This window comes from Pollachius pollachius, assembly GCF_949987615.1.
Source record: "Pollachius pollachius genome assembly, chromosome: 1".
Taxonomy (NCBI): Eukaryota; Metazoa; Chordata; class Actinopteri; order Gadiformes; family Gadidae; genus Pollachius; species Pollachius pollachius.
The window spans coordinates 23,616,362-23,633,259 of NC_136934.1; the positions used below are offsets into that span (position 1 = coordinate 23,616,362).

The following is a 16,898-nucleotide window of genomic DNA, read 5'->3' on the forward strand; positions in this document are numbered from 1 at the left end:
AGCTTTATGTGCGTTAAATCATTATAACAATATAGCCAATTAAAAATAAAGAAAGGCTGAAAACAACTTATCGACTACCTGAAACTTAAAACCAAGAGGGATTGGTTGTAACGCCACGGCGCACTCTAGTGACGTAGGAGTGTTCCTGTTGTGAGAGCACGCTGAGCTACGCAGTACGCATGCGTCTAACACACGCTGGATAAAACGGAGCTAAAGGTGCGTTTAATCATTATAACAATATAGCCGATTACAAATATAGGAAGGCTGAAAAACACTAATCGACTACCTGAACCCTTTCTTTAAGGAACCCAGCCTCTGTCTCGCTCTACAAGTGAAGTTAAAGCAATGAAGATAATGAAACGGCCCAACATTCTGCTCACAGGTGAGTGAAGTCAACGGAGTTTAGCTAGTTATCGTTTCAAAGTTTTGATACAGTCCATGTGTCTATTGTTACAGGTACGCCGGGAGTTGGAAAGACAACCCTAGGTAAAGAGCTTGCTCAACGGACGGGCCTCACTTATATCAACATAGGCGACCTAGCACAAGAAGGTGAGAACTTTGTTATTCGGAAACACATACACACACACAGCCCCGCCCCCATAACACACACACACACACACACACACACACACACACACACACACACACACACACACACACACACACACACACCATCAGCACAATATTTTTCCTCCCACATCCAGAGGTATCAGTGGTTGTCTCTCTGGTCATGGTCTTGATGTTCCTTCCCCCCCACCCTCCCCCCCAGGTCAGCTCTTTGATGGTTTTGATGACGACTACCAGTGCCCTGTTTTGGATGAGGATAGGGTGAGTAAAAGTCAATATATAACACCGACATCGTGAATATTTAATTGAAATGTTTAGAATTCTGATAAACTAAAACATATTTGGCCAAATTTGTTGAGCTACTTTATGAAATGTATACACATAGCAATGAAACTGGTGAGATTTATACAAATATTCTGTGGTCCAGACTGATGTAAGCTATAAGTAATAAAATAAATGGATCAGGTATGCAATGCAGAGAGCTAATTACAACCACAATCCTTACAATAAAAGATACACACTGGCCTTTACCTCCATTGTGTTTGCTTGAATTGCTAGACCTAGCAGATGGCTGACCAGTTATTCACCAAACATGAAATGTATGGTTCTGTACTAATTTTGTTTTGCTAATGTTTCGTCAGGTTGTGGATGAGCTTGAGGACAAGATGGTGGACGGGGGTGTCATAGTGGACTATCATGGTTGTGACTTTTTTCCAGAGCGCTGGTTTCATATTGTGTTTGTCCTTCGCACAGATAACACAAATCTCTACAGCCGTCTAGAGAGCAGGTAACTAAATCCTTAGGCTGTTTAGGTAGGAATTCAGTGTATGTTCAATGTGCTGGAGTTACGATTTGAGAGTTGTAAAGAGGGAGCCGAGGAGAGCAATATTTAAAAAATAACCAACCCCAAACTCCCTTTTGCTGTCTCCTTACGTTTTCCATCATGGTCTATTGCTATTTTCACCCCACTGGTGGAGCTATGATAGCGCTGTGTGCGCAAATGTGACTACCTGTCTGATTGGTCAGAAATGGAGGTTGGCTGTCTCAAGTCATACAGTCAACCAGAACAGATTTTTCCTCACTAATAGCTGACATATATATGGCTGTAATTCTAACTAATTATACTCAACATACTTTTTTAATTTAGTAAAATACTTCACACACTCGCTCTTGCATGTCTTCAGAAGATTTGGCCTTGACACTGATATGCCATCCTATAAGGATTTAGTGACTATGCTACAAATAGCTGGAATAAACTCCCTGAGGATTTAAGTCTTGCCCATATCTTGACCGCTTTTTAAACAATGTTTACTTTAGCTTTCTGCTAAATCTTAAAGGTCCCATGGCATGCTACTTTATGGATGCTTTTATATAGGTGAGGGAGGTCAAGGGGGAGGGTGGGGGTGGGGCCCTGAGCTGCTTGCGGCCACGGTACCATGCGCTCGTGTTTACAGTCAATGTATCGCAATGGCTCTATTCATAATATCATCCGGAGGCGCACACAGCTTTCGGCCGTGTTCTGTAAATATTCTAGACCACTCCGGGTGCTCCGGTGGGAGTCCTCGGGCTCTATATCTAAATAATATCGTGTGTGTATATATATATATATATATATATATATATATATATATATTATCATGGCCAAAAGCTGTGTGCGCCTCCGGATGATATTCTGAATCTCAAATGCTGCGTCGGGTTCTCCAACATCTCTTGTTCTTCCACATCAAGTAGAAGTACAGACGGAACCGTGACATGGAGGACAAAGGGATTGTTTCCATTTGTGGACTCCCGGTACTCCACAACCAGACTCGTAGTGGGGGTTATCTCGGCCATGGTTGAGAAGGAATTTGGAGAACATTGGCTTTGACTCCCTGAAGTCCAGACTGAACCGCGACATGGAGGAGAAAGGGATTGTTACCCGCGATTGTTGCACAGGATTGTCTCCCGCAGGAGCCGCGCTGCCGAGGAGCCATGGAGGAGCCAATCCCGGGAAACAATCGCGGGCAACAATTTCAGGGAGTCAAAGCCAAAATTCCTTTTCTCAACCATGGCCGAGATAACCCCCACTACAATTCTCGTTGTGGAAGTAGGCTTCCAGAGAAGTCAGAGACGCAGTCTACGCAGTCTAGTTTTTTCACCAAATGGGAGCTTTACTCAAGCTTGCGTTATTGTGTTGTGTGTTATGCGCCATAACACCAACAGCAGAACGGTTATCCAAATAACAAAGAAGTGTACAACACTTACAGCGTTACAGTGTGTGTATTCACACACACACATAGGGGTACTCATATTATTGTTAAAAGAATTCATAAAGTCAAATTTTCATGGCATGGGACCTTTTGAATACATTGCACTTTTAACTTTTGCACTTTTTCTACGATGCATTTTTTTACTTTGCCTTTATTTTTTTAATTTCTCCTTTCTTTAATTATTTCATTTTATTGTATTACAATATTTTTATGTTAATCACTTTGGGACTGCCCCATGTATGAAGAGTGCTATATAAATAAAGTTGCCTTGCCTATAATGCCATGATATGCTTTCCCATTCGGTAGGGGCTACACAGGGAAGAAACTGCAGGACAACGTGCAATGTGAGATCTTTCAGACCATTTATGAGGAGGCCATGGAGGCCTACAAGGAGGACCTGGTTCACCAGCTACCGAGCAATAAGCCCGAGGACCTTGAGAGCAACATGGATCGTATTGTCGAGTGGATGGACCAGTGGATAAAAAACAACAACTAGTGTGTAGGAAGTACACATACATTGACTTGTATGATTGGTCCTCACAGATAGAGCAAGATATGGACATTATATGTGGTGTATTCGCAGAAGACAAACATTATTGGGAAATTAGTAGGCATGTGTGACTTTTTCTTTTTGAATAAAAAAAACGAATTCTTCCGTCATTTTTAATGTTTTGTTTTTCAACCCAACAATTCAGATGTACTGACTCCCATTAGTGCAAAAAGGTAATGCTGAAAGTGCTAGAAAGAAATGTCCATTTAAGGGTTATTTAGTTCTGCAATGTATTGATATATTTAAATGTCCCCATGTACGTGCCAATTTAGCATAACTTTATAGCAATTTGAAATAAACAGCCCTTATTATAGTCAATGATACGGGTATAGCCCACACAGTTGCAGTATACCTTTATATGGTGCCATACTTCTAGAGCAAATGCAATCTTTGTCAAAGTCCCTCTATATTACAGAGGCTGTTATTATATTGCAGCCTCTGCCCAGGATCCCATTATTTGATGGATATGATTTGCAGAAAATCCAGTTATTTTTGTCTCGGGTAAAATACGTTCTTGCGCCCCCATCAGCTCCCAGAGGGGGAGGACACCCTCCCTTCCTCCCATTTCTAGCCAATAGGCTATGCCTCCCTTTCCAGTCCTCCCCTCAGAAAGCGTGTGATGAGTTCACTTTTTCTCGAAAAAATTGTATATGGGTGCTCCAAAAATGTATGCATACAATTATAATTCTCAGACATTTTATGTCACTTTCGATAATAGCGTCTGCTAAATGACCAGATGTATTTTGTATCATGTTGAAGTCATCTGTATAGGCTAGGAGGGTAAGAGTTCAGATAGCGGCCCAGCCTTAAATAGGTGAACCCTTAAACTGTGGTGGCCAGTCTTGGGGTGGCACTTGATTGTCAACGGGGGCGGGGGGGGGGTATAGAAAAATTAAGATCGAAGCCTATAAATGTATTAACAGATTGAGTCAACATTTTAATTTGAAATAATAAGTCACTTTTTAAAAAATGTATCGAGGCCTACATTTGGGGTCATGCTGGCCCAGTAGCATTGCAGTGTTGTCACAGAGTTGAATGAAACCAACCAAACAGGTTGGACCGGCCCTCCGGCAGATGGGCGGCCCCCTCCCGCGCTCCGAGCAGATCCTTCATCGGTCGTCTTCAACCAAAACCAGCATCACGCACAAACATAAGGGAGCGGGAGGTCACTTCCTGGACTCCGAGCTGATGGTTCGTATCGCCACTTGTCTTCACCTTTAAAACCAGCTTTCCACAGCATAAGTGAGTGGGAGGTCACGTGGGTCGTCCGACCTGTTTGCAGAAACTGCTGCTGGCCAAGAGATCGACAGGTGGTGTAGAGGTAAATACACAATGATATGACATTGTACTGTTAATGTTGCGTTTGAAAGCAAACTCGATTGTTTTAGAGATATGGCTTACGCCTTAAAAGTTCAAATCGCTGGCATTGTGAGACCCCTGGCTTTTATCGTTAGCCGAGTAGACCGTTCATTTGTGTGCAGTGTGTAACGCTAAGGTTTTAGGATTGAAGGATCTACAGGGTTGCGTTGCAGTTTAAAGCTATCGTCACCACTGGAACCATCAGTTTTACTGTATACTTTGCTGCTTGCTGACACCCTTTAACTGTGTCATTAACAATGCCAACATTTTCATTGACCAAATTGTCATTTATTTAACAATTTGAACTATGTTCCAGTCAGTTGAAACATGAATTCTAATTTCTTGACTTTGAGGAACGGTTTGTATTTTGTTCTTAATCTTCCAGTTGCTGCTTTCTCTCTGCTCAGAGAAAAAAACCAAAGGGATTGCCAATGTATTCGGGGTCCAATGGTTATGCAACCCGTGTTGACTATGTGCGGGAGAGCCCCTACTACGACGAGGTCCCCCTGGGCTCCTTGTGGCGGGACGCACCACCGGTACGTCCCCTGCATGCCATGCAACGCGGAGCGGACATCGCCGTCAGCTCGGACCCCCTGCCCCCGCCCCCTTTGCCCGAGGCGCCTGCAGTGGGAGGCGGCCTCTACGGCGCTCCCAGCAGCGTGGGGGACCCCGACAGCCAGGCCATGGACATCAAACCCGTGCGCCGCTTTGTCCCCGACTCTGTGAAGAACTTCTTCCACAGCAGCGGTAGAAGCCTCACCCAGGGCTGGCCGGCTCCTCCTCCTCCAGCCCCCCAGGAACCCGACTTCCTCGCCCCCTCCTTGCTGCAGGAGGACCTCAACCGCACCACGCCGGGCGTCCGCTGCTCCCCTCCCCACTCACCGCCCCCGTCCCCCTCGCTCCCCGGCTCCTACGTGGACCGCCACGGCGGCTCGGGCGGCGGCTACGCCTTCCGGAAGGAGCGGGACGGCCTGCTGCTCGGCGCAGAGGCCCTGGGCTCGGTGTCGGAGGCGCATACCAACAGCTCGGCCATGACGTACAGCGAGCGCGTGGAGGACTACCACCTGCGCTACGCCTACATGAAGTCCTGGGCGGGGCTCCTGCGCATCCTGGGCTGCGTTGAGCTGCTGCTGGGCGCGGCCGTGTTCGCCTGCGCGTGTGCCTACGTGCACAAGGACAACGAGTGGTTCAACCTATTTGGCTACTCCTCGCCGCAGATCTACGGGGGGCTGGGCGGAGGCGCTGTGGGTGGGGCCTACGGGCAGGGCGGGATTCACTACACAGGCCCCAAGACGCCGTTCGTCCTGGTGGTGGCCGGCCTGGCGTGGATCATCACGGTGATCATCCTGGTCCTGGGGATGAGCCTGTACTACCGCGCCATCCTGCTGGACTCGTCCTGGTGGCCGCTGACCGAGTGCATCGTCAACGTGACGCTGGGCGTGTTGTACCTGGCGGCGGGGGTGGTGTACGTGCGGGACACCACCCGCGGGGGCCTGTGCAGCATGCCGGTGTTCAACAACGGCGTGAACGGGGCCTTCTGCCGCACGGAGGCGGGCCAGACGGCGGCCATGGTCTTCCTGTTCCTCACCATGACGCTGTACTTCCTGGGCGCGGGCGTGTGTCTGATGCTGTGGAGGCACGAGGCGGCCCGCATGAGGAAGGCGGCGCTCGACCAGGAGGTGAACAACAAGAGTGTTGTGACAGAGAGGCACTCCGACGCATCTGACGTTTGCTCATCATTTGGCATTAGTTTTACTCAATGCAGTTTTGTCCTAATTTTCCATTTTTTTCATTTTGTATTTCATTGTCTCAGATGGAAACGATTGCGTCCTCCTTACCGATGTCGATAGTAAGTCTTCAGGAATAACTGTCTTTAAGTCAAACCACTAAGCATACGTTACTTACAAAACCCTAACCAGAATCTACAACCTCAACCTTTGTCCTAAAAGCTCAACGGAGGAGGTTCCCGGCCATCAGAGGCCACCCCCCTCCCCACCTTTCATCAAGATGATGCTTACAGCCAGACCAACTCCCGTGCTGGCCTGCCCATGCCCCTGGAGCCGGAGATTCTCCAGGGTTACATCCCAGCCGGGCACATCCCCAAACCCGTCATCATAGCGGACTATGTGGCGTGAGCGCTTGACTTTAATACTTTCTCACTCTTAGCTTTTTATATTTTACATTCTGGGGAGTTTGCTGACGCTTTTATCCAAAACGAATTAAAACCAACATTCACACATTCACGGCGGAGTCAACCACGCAGGGCTACAGCCATCTCATCAGGAGCAGTCAGGGTGAGGCTTCTTGCTCACGGACACCTTGACACTCAGCTAGGAGGAGCCGGGGATCGAACCAGCAACCTTCCGGTTACCAGTCAACCCGCTCTACCTCCTGAGCCACTGCCGCCAAGTATATGGGCCAAAATGATAGGAATACAGAATTGAATAGAATAAAACTACAGTAATGGATCGGCAGTGTGAAGCACTGTAAATATAGCGAATAATAATGTACGGACATGGTTTATATGGTGATCATCAATTGTAAATGGTAATATTCAACATGGGCAAGGTAAGAAGGCAGAGATCTAACCGTGTCATTTTTTTTCCCCCGCAGGAAGTATCCCAGTATCCAGTCGGAGGAACAGAGGGATCAGTATAAGGCGGTTTTTAACGACCAATATGCAGAGTACAAGGAGCTGCATGCCGAGGTGCAGGCAATAGCCAAGAAGTTTGGGGAGATGGACGAACTCATGTCCAGCCTACCACCTCGCCCCTCTAGTCAGATGGTAAATCCCCCATATACAAACATAAACGTCACCAAAGAAACTAGAATAAATATACAGATAATGTAACCTGAATAAAATATCTAATTTTCAGGAAAAAGACCGCATTGATGGCATTATGCTGGAATACCAGAAGAAGAAAGCTGTGAGTATACAACCTTAACCGCACTCTAGGGTTATTACTTTCATATTCACACGCGGGCATCCGTAGCCTACTGGCTAAGGAGTTGGACCGGTAACCGGAGGCCGGTTCCAATCCCAAACATAATTCCAACAAATACCAGTCTCGGGGTTATAATTGAGTGTCCAATGTGTCTGGAGATTATCTGTTTTTGAACGATGATATAATATTGATTATTTTCATTTTAGGACCCAACATTTTTGGAAAAGCGAGATAGGTGTGAATATCTGAAGAACAAACTCGCACACATCAAGTACAAGATTCAAGAATATAACAAGGTCCACTGCTGGAACGATGGCCTGAGCAGTTCTGCTAAGAGCATTCAAACCTGAAAACTACACCTCTTCCAAGTGTATATGCATGCATATAGAATGTATATATTATATGTAGATACTTTTTTTTTGTCAATTCATTCAATTTCAAACACAAACTCCCAAAAGTTCAAATTAAACTATACTTTCAGTTCTTTGTAACTTTATTATAGTAAAATACTTGAATTATGCCATTGAAAATGTTTATTCCTGATTAGTATTTTCCTGTAATTGTGTTTTGATTGTTTTAATGTTTTTAAATACAATGTATTTGAAAAGTTTTAACCTAGCGTATTCAACCCTTTGCCCTGTAACTGGAAATACATTTTTTTATAATTGAAATTATGTTTGCATTGTACTATTCATTATTTTAATACTTTCATATTTTACATCTATCCATCGTACCATTTGTTTACTTATGAGTGTGAGGCAGGGTGGTAGCATGCATTCGTTTTATTTTTTTCACTACAGCAAAAATATGTCTATCTGAAAAATGCTGGATAGAAATTCATGGTGGCCAAGAAGGGCCAGAATCCTCAGACAAAGTATGATTGATATGACATATGCCTCACCTGGATAGTTGTTCATCTGATCATGAATTACAATTAAGTTCATGATTCGAAAATATCTAACATATCAATTATGTATTGATATTAAAATTTGTATATAGGTTATTTGTCAATTGACTGATAGACCTGCTTTCAAAACATTTCTTAGACCACCACTATTAGGAATTGGTCTATCCAGACAAATACCTAATTTGTTATGTACTTGTGTGTTTTGGGTCATTTTGTTTAGTCACTTAGCTCTGCAACAGTGCAGGGACAGATTGGTCTGCTGATACAGCACACAAGGGGTCTTGTCATGACCTAACCCCTGCATCATCACACTACTCCATCGTAGCCCCTGTTATAGGTGGAGAACATAGAACATTAGCAGGTTACCACCCTTCTCGCCTTTCAAACAAAACAAAACCAGTCCCAACGCTGACCTTAAAACAGTTTTTCTTTTCTTTTTTATGAACCTTTTGTGACATATCCCTTAAGAGTGTCCCTGAAGAAATATTGTCAAGCTTGCCACTCCAAGGAGTTTTCTTAGGAGATTACTGTTGCAAGTATTTCAACACTTTGGCTCCCAATTTAGCTGCCCAGATTGCTGTATCAAAATGTGTGTGTGTGTGTGTGTGTGCGCTCGCGCGCGCGCGTGCGTGCGTTAATCAGCTGACAATAAGTTATTGTGTTTGTAGTTAAGATGTGTGTCTCCAGATCTCCTATTTCGTGTTCTCGGTTATGCGCTCAACAAAACGCTTCAATGTGTCAACATACTAGTTTGCCTACCGTTTTGTAAGTCATCACGACCTGCTGATGGCTGGGCCAAACCCTTGCATTCTTATTGGCGAAGAGAGCATCCACTCACCCCGACCTACAGGTTGGGTGAGAAAGGACACCTGTAAGTGGGGTTGAGAGTGGATGCGCGCTTCGCCAATAAGAATGCAAGGGTGTGGCCCAGCCATCTGCCGTCTCCTGAAGGACCATCCATATGATCCATTCCGTGCGCCGAACATCACCTGAAACCCAAGCAGACATTTGGATCGCGTTGGAGGCCCGCATAATACTTACTGGCAAAGTCGATATAACTCAAAATCATTTTGAGTTTTAACAGGTGAGCTCCAGCTTAAGGCTAAATTATACATGCACCTTGGCTGTGATATCAGACTTCTGTTCAGTTTCAGTAGGTTACTTTGCGATACTCTCGATGATTCGTTGATGCTGAATTATTCGGTTACCAAGTTTAACATTCCGTCTTCACCGAGCAAATCTATCAACGTGTTGAGGTTGTGGTGTCGTATTAGCTCGGATATTACGACTATTATATTAGGCCTACTTATTTTAGGTTAAACTATGCATTTTTGCAATGTTAGACGGCATCAGCAATCCAAGCCGTGTCTAACTTCATGTTATTTAAATCTTTCCCTCGCCTTCCTCTTAAACGTTTTGTTTTCTATTATATCTTTATATCTCTATGTTTCTAGAAGCTCCTATATTAACCTAGAGGCTAATTATTCGAAATTGGGAACACACCTGACTCACCGTGTGTGTGTGTGTGTGTGTGTGTGTGTGTGTGTGTGTGTGTGTGTGTGTGTGTGTGTGTGTGTGTGTGTGTGTGTGTGTGTGTTGGTTTTTAAACATCATGTCATTATTAATCACAGGTAAATACAAATGCCGGCCAAGAAGCTCAGCCCGCCTCCATACCAGCCAGACACCCACAGGCAGTAAGTTAACCTCCTGCACTATTGATACTGTTCCTTGCTTCTGTCACCACATTGTCATCATAAATCCAGCCCCAATATTAAGGCAGATACATTTCTAAAAATTAATACATTTGAATGTATTTATTCTATGTAATGTGTAAGTCTGAGTTGCAGTTGAGACCTAAAAAACAAAAATCCTTAAACTATCAAGGCTTAGCATTTCAGCTAACTCGAGCTAACAACACCCCTCCCTTCCGGCAGCCATGGCAGCAGACACAAGCCCAGTGAGCGTCACTCCCACCCGGTGCTGTCCCACTACCCCGAGTCAGACTTCCTCCACTACTACCGCTGGGGCTCCCCGCCCGGCGTCATCAAGATCATCAGCATCATCATCGTGGTCATGTGCGTGGCGGTGTTCGCCTGCGTCGCCTCCACGCTGGCCTATGACAGCATGTCGGGCGGAGGCCTGGGCGGCCTAGTGCCGGGCTTCGGCGGTGCCAGCTCCTACGGCGGCTCGTACGGCGGGGTGGGCTCGTACGGCGGGGTGGGGTCCTTCGGCGGGGCCAGCAGTGGCTACGGCGGCGGCTACGGCGGCGGCTACGGAGGAGGCTCCTCCTACGGGAGCCAGTACATGGACCCCCGGGCGGGGAAAGGCTTCATGATCGCCATGGCGGCCATCACCTTCATCGCCGTGCTCATCATCTTCGTGCTGGTGGTGTCCCGCCAGTCGTCGTCGCGCACGCCCAAGTTCTTCCTGGCGGCCATCATTGTCTCGGCCATCCTGGCGTTCATGATGCTGATCGCCACCATTGTGTACCTGGTGGCCGTGAACCCCACGGCGCAGAGCTCGGGCTCGGCCGTCTACAGCCAGATCCAGCAGCTGTGTGCCCAGTACCAGAACCAGAACCAGGCCCAGGGGATCTTCATCAACCAGTACCTCTACTCCTACTGCGTGGTGGAGCCCCAGGAGGTAGGCTCTTCCATCCTTGGGACTTCAGCCCTATATTCCTACTTTTAAATATAACAATGCACTTGCTGTCAATTATTTTCAAACACAACTATCACCTTTGGTGATATATGGTGTGATATATGATGCTGTATCAAAATATATGCGATGATATATGCGTTAGAATTGTCCCAGGACACCCTTTAACTGGTCTGCAGCCTATTTCTTTGTTAGAATAGCTAGTTGAGCTCATTCTCACCGACTTTTTACATCACTGACTATCAATATTGAGCAAAAAAAGTAAAAACACCAGCATGTTGAGCTGGTATCCCTTTTTGTATCAAATTAATTAAAGTAGCTCTTCGATTCACTTGAAGAGCTCCTCTGTTTTCATCTGTTGTCTTACAGTAGTGTTTGTAACGGTAATCCTCCTACTTCTCCCCTTTGCCATACACATGGCCATCGGCTGTGAAATTAGGCCTACTGCCCCCTCTTCCTCACAACCTCCAACCGACCAGACTGAAACTAAAGATTCACCTGTGTCACCATGTCTCTTCCAGGCCATAGCCATCGTCCTGGGCTTCCTGATTTTCGTGGGCCTCATCATCCTGATGGTGTTCGCCATAAAGACCCGCGCCACGCTCCGGCGCCGGGGCAGAGACCGCGTCCTGTGGGAGGAGGTGAAGAGCCTCAAGGACGGCTTCCCCAACAGCATCGGTGAATGGGTGAGTTAAACCTCACTCATTAGTAGAACCTCACCCATTCACCCAATGTAGTGCGCTGGTCTGAATGCAAACCAATCACATTGACCTTTTTATGTTTTGCATTAGACTGCCACAGACCCTAGATGTATGTACCACTTTTTAATATGAAATATGTTTCAATGGGGAAATCAAATGGAAAAGAATTGATGCAAAACTATATTTTAATAAAGTATGGTTGAAAGAATTAAGCTTTTATTTTGAGGAGGGCTGAAGCTGTGAGCGGGAATAATGCACACACCAAAGACAACCACAGGTGGGGGGTGGATGATACCAACCCCCACCCAGCCACCCATTAGACGTTCTGGAAATGTTAGTTGGCCCTTGAAGAAAGATCTTTGTAAAATTAGCTTTGGGGCATGTTTTTTTTTTATAATAAACAAGTCAGCTTACCCCCGAGTGTTACAGGAAATGTTTCCTTGTCATCACAGTTTCGGTAGCATTCTGGTATGTGGTTTGAAAGTGGTGGAACCGGTTGGTCCTGGACAAGAACATTGTTGACAATGCAGACCTGACTGGTTCCTCTTCCAAAAATAAACTACAGTTTGAAAATAACTATTGCAAGGAAGTCAAGTAGTAGTAAAGTAAAACGCATATCAAAAACATGGTTGATTAAATATATTTATTAGTAAATCGAAATAACTAATTCAACTACAATTGTTTAGCGTTGTGTTGTTTATTAAAAATAAATATTCCTTTTTAATAAACGCGCCCAGATGAGAGGAAGAGTTTCCCGAAAATCGACGTAGTCTTTTGTGCTGTGATTCGTGTCAGGTGACTCTATAGGAGTCATTAATAAGAAATTAAGAACCAGAAAAGTAGTATAATAGGAGATCTTTAAACACAGGCACTCAACCACAGAGAGCTGTGCTTAGGGCCTTAAGCTAGAAAACCAAAACGGTTAGCTGCTTTAGAAATCAGCGATCAGCAATGAATTGAGAGCTTTGGTGCATCTTTGGTGTCAAATGACCGTTCCTGAAGAACCCTTGTGAACTGCAGCAGACTTCGTTTTGCCTTCAATGCAATTCAGCTTCATTTTGTTTTTATGAAGGCTTGGTTCGAAGTGGAAAAACGTGAATAAAGTAGGCATGTACTGGGAAAATTCCAGAACTGTGCAGTGCCAGTGACTAATGCATTTCAAACATATATTGATTTTGATGTTGCTACAATATGATGCATTGAATGGAACAGAGAACCAATGAGACCATTAAAGCCATTGTTCCTTGGACTATTAGTTGTACAATCAAGCAATTTGTGTGGCCTACTTTGGCATGGTCATTTAAGTGAATGAGTTCTTAACTTATCATTCGCAATTATCTTGGCGTCTAGGTGAACAATGTGTCTGGGAAACCAGAGGTCTTGCTGAACGACCCTAATGATGCGGTTGGGAGCCCGAGGACCTACCTGGACAGTCCTGACTACAACAAGCCCATATACCTACCTGGGTAAGGTTTTCTACAGTCAACACAAGGACCCGTCTTACCTGTTTCCATGTTCAACCAGATCGCCCTGACCTCGCTTATAAGTGAACTCTGAGCTTACTGTGAGGCTTGGACTACAGAATGTGCATGATCTGGAAGTACTTGATCCAGAAGCCTGTTATTGAGTTATAGTTTGGACTAAAAAATATTAATGTTCAGATTAAGAATGAATTGAGAAATTAATCTAATTAATAAATTTGAAACTGTCAAATTATAAAACGGCTTGACAACTTTTTGTTTGTTTGTTTTACCTTTTCATTCAGTCTTTATCTATCCAGCTATTAGAGTAATTGAAATATAATATCCTTAAAAGAATCCCTCAACGTACAGATTATTGAAAAGGTTGAAATGCGTGTGCTCTGTGTGCGGCCTGTCCACAGAGACTCGGACATGACCAGCTCGCTGGGCGGCCTGAAGAAGGATTCAGAGGCCGATTCTGGCCATGAACTGGACGAAGAGGACTTCAACATGTAAGTATATCTAAAGAAATACGGGGTTAAATATGAGCTCTACAGATGAATAGTAAAGACATTTAGGATTCTGCCAGGGCATTATTGACAGACATTGAGAACCAAACGTGTATTGTTGTCTTAGTGCCCTTATTTTATTTGGTGCCACCCCCAAAATGCACGTCACTGACTTGCAGCTGTGTACCTCACATGTCGCAATGTGCTGAAGGACAGCCCCTTATGGCTAGAAAAACACATATTTGTGATGTTGATCGGGCTGAACTGCCACTGTGAAAGGTCTTGGCAAACTGGTTAAACCTTGAAAAGAAGGAAAGTGAAACTAGTGCATGATTTGTCAACACAATATATTTCCAAATTATTTGCTAACAAACTGTATGAATTGTTTTTGTCTCGCTTTTCGTAAAATATGACCAAACCACTATCAAGTGTTATGTTAACCTTTACTAGTGGTAGTCAAAATAGAGTTTGTTTTCAGGCCAAACATGGATCTTACATTTCACAAGGACAACATTGTATTTGCATAATGAGATGATCACTCCTGTTGTACACTCATAGTAACGCAGAAGTGTACGGCCCAATTGGTATTGATTGCTTCTCTTACATGACAATTAAGCTATCATTTAAACCAAATATATTTCTATGCAAACATAAATAAATAACTGAAAGAGATTCCTGCTAATGATATCCAACTTTTAAATAATATCTAATTTCTAACATCGTCAATGACTCTGTCCACCTTAAACTATTTTGCAAATGGTTAAAAAGTATGTGGTTGACGTAAACATTTTTTGAGCGTGAACATGACCCCTTTACTAAGCTGGGCAAAGTTACATGTTATGGGGTTAACCTAAGTCAAATGTTCCCCGCATCTTATTCATATAATAAAGTAATCAGATCAGGTAATCAGAGGAGAGAAAATCTCATTTTGAACGGACGAGATGATTGCAGGGGAAAGAATTTTAATTATTGATGGTCTTTTACTTTTTCTTCATCAGGGACTTTCCGCCCATCATGGATGAGCAGGAGCGCTTGGACTACAAAAGGCAGTATGACAAGGACCATCAGGAGTACAAGGGCATTCAGGCTGAACTGGAGAACCTGAATGCTGGTCTGGCTGATCTGGACCGGGAGCTGGACCAACACAACGAAGGAAGCCCTCAGTTCCTGGTAAGGCGCCGCAGACCTTCATCTTCTAGAAAACCAATTCAGGGATGTGTGAAGTTAGTGTTCTGATATGTTTGTATGCTTCTTGTTAATACAATGAGGCACCTCTTTACAATTTAAAGTACATGTCTGTATCATTGGAATGTTTTAATGTATACCTCAAAATCTTATTTTATAGATTTTTTTTTTCAAGTTGTTAGTTATTAGTATTAAGTAGAAAGCAGACTTACCAACTGATGTCATTCAAATGTAATTTATTGAAATGCTACAGTACTAGACTAGAGATGGAGAACAACATTAACATTTGTTTATTGGAATATAACTTTTATACAAACTCACGCACGCAATATTTTCAGATACGGTTCATGCAGTGTATTGCAATGACAAGTAGTATGATTTAGATCTGCTGGAATGACTCACAGAATACCCAACACAAACTTGCATTTTCGATCAATGATATAAATGATAAGTAAATATTATGATAATTAATAATGATAACGACGGCCCTGCCTATGCTTATCCTTCTTTACAATACCAGAGATGCAGCAGAATATTCTATCCGGGATTTCCTAAAACAAAAACATAATTCAACCAATAATGGTCGATTGAACTTGTAAATCCTCATGGATGGATGTATGCATGTGGTGGATGGTTTCAGAAGGGTTCTGAATCTAAATTCTCCATGCATGTCAAATGTATTCATGTTGTACTGTTCTGATCATTGGTCTGATATGAGATTTTGTGTGTTTGTTTTAACCCAGGATGCCATGGATGAATACAACAGGCTGAAGAATATAAAAAAGGCAAGGACATTTACTGCAACTAAACATGCATTATCCAATCAATCTGTTTTGTCTTCCAAAAAGAAAAGCAAACACTTCTATTTTGTATTTCAGTGGCACACATTTAGATTGATTTATTCATGTTTGTTTTTTTTATTTCTCTCTTTAGTCTGCAGATTACCAAATCAAAAAGCAGAGGTCCAAATATCTCAAGTCTAAACTGTCGCACATCAAGCGGAGGGTCAGCCAGTACGACCGAAGGCCCTGATCCCTGACCGCTCCACCGCCCAGCTTCTACATGGAAAACCCCTGGTCCCATTCTATGGATTTATTTTAGATTTTAATGTTTTTACTTGCCTTATGTTCTAAAATTTTGACATGAGTGATTTTAAATGTATGATGAGGATTTTATTCTCTATAGTTTCAGCTTTTTTAAAAAAAAAAAAAAAAATACAAGGTTTTTGTATTGACTTGTAATCGCTAACTCACCAGTTCAGTGGTTTAGATTTGTATAAAATGGGTAATGAACAGAAGGAATTTATTTTCTTGATATTTTTTACATGCAGACGTCCCCTTCCAAAGCCAAGTAGGTTTAGCTTTGGTGGACTGAAGTGTTTTTATATAAATCATTTAAATGTAGTATTCTGAAGTCTACCATTATTGCAAATTATGTAGCAGCACAACCAAAATCAAATGTCATATATATATATATATATATCATACAATAAATGTTTATTTAGTTATTTTGTCTCTCAATGTGTTTTTTTATTTGAATTGTGTGCGTGTTTGCGAGTGGGAAACTCAAGTTGCAAATGGTAAAAGCAGGTTAAGGGTTAGCTTAAAGATCCCATATTCTGCTTTTTTAGGGTTATTAATGGCATTTTGGGGTACTTCTAGAAAAGGGTTAAATGCCTGTTTGTTATAAATACCCCTTATTCTCACACTGGGGAAAAGTCGAAAAAGCATGATATCACCCCTTTAATTAATTTGTTTACAGGTAAAATCCATGAGTTAAAAAAGGATCACCTAAACGTTCAATAGAGG

At 43.4% G+C, this 16,898-nt stretch overlaps 3 protein-coding genes across 3 annotated transcripts; all 3 read left to right on the forward strand.

Moving 5' to 3' along the window:
- The first annotated feature begins 140 nt into the window (after positions 1 to 140).
- ak6 (adenylate kinase 6) lies at positions 141 to 3,467 on the forward strand. The gene is made up of 6 exons (XM_079733350.1): positions 141 to 216; positions 305 to 382; positions 457 to 549; positions 770 to 828; positions 1,209 to 1,354; positions 3,123 to 3,467. Exons 2-6 carry the CDS (start codon positions 346 to 348, stop codon positions 3,310 to 3,312), a joined length of 525 nt encoding a protein of 174 aa, XP_079589476.1. The 5' UTR covers positions 141 to 216; positions 305 to 345; the 3' UTR covers positions 3,313 to 3,467.
- Positions 3,468 to 4,507: 1,040 nt separating this feature from the next.
- Positions 4,508 to 8,335, forward strand: marveld2b (MARVEL domain containing 2b). The gene is given in 8 exon segments (XM_079747029.1): positions 4,508 to 4,687; positions 5,111 to 6,404; positions 6,539 to 6,574; positions 6,675 to 6,856; positions 7,339 to 7,510; positions 7,602 to 7,652; positions 7,877 to 7,969; positions 7,971 to 8,335. Coding segments are annotated over 7 exon segments (1,803 nt in total). The 5' UTR covers positions 4,508 to 4,687; positions 5,111 to 5,156; the 3' UTR covers positions 7,992 to 8,335.
- Positions 8,336 to 9,503: 1,168 nt separating this feature from the next.
- Positions 9,504 to 16,597, forward strand: oclnb (occludin b). The gene is made up of 9 exons (XM_079747038.1): positions 9,504 to 9,661; positions 10,209 to 10,271; positions 10,512 to 11,220; positions 11,757 to 11,921; positions 13,287 to 13,402; positions 13,819 to 13,908; positions 14,904 to 15,075; positions 15,834 to 15,875; positions 16,024 to 16,597. The coding sequence occupies exons 2-9, from the start codon at positions 10,219 to 10,221 to the stop codon at positions 16,120 to 16,122; spliced, it is 1,446 nt and encodes a 481-aa protein (XP_079603164.1). The 5' UTR covers positions 9,504 to 9,661; positions 10,209 to 10,218; the 3' UTR covers positions 16,123 to 16,597.
- The last annotated feature ends 301 nt before the right edge of the window (positions 16,598 to 16,898 follow it).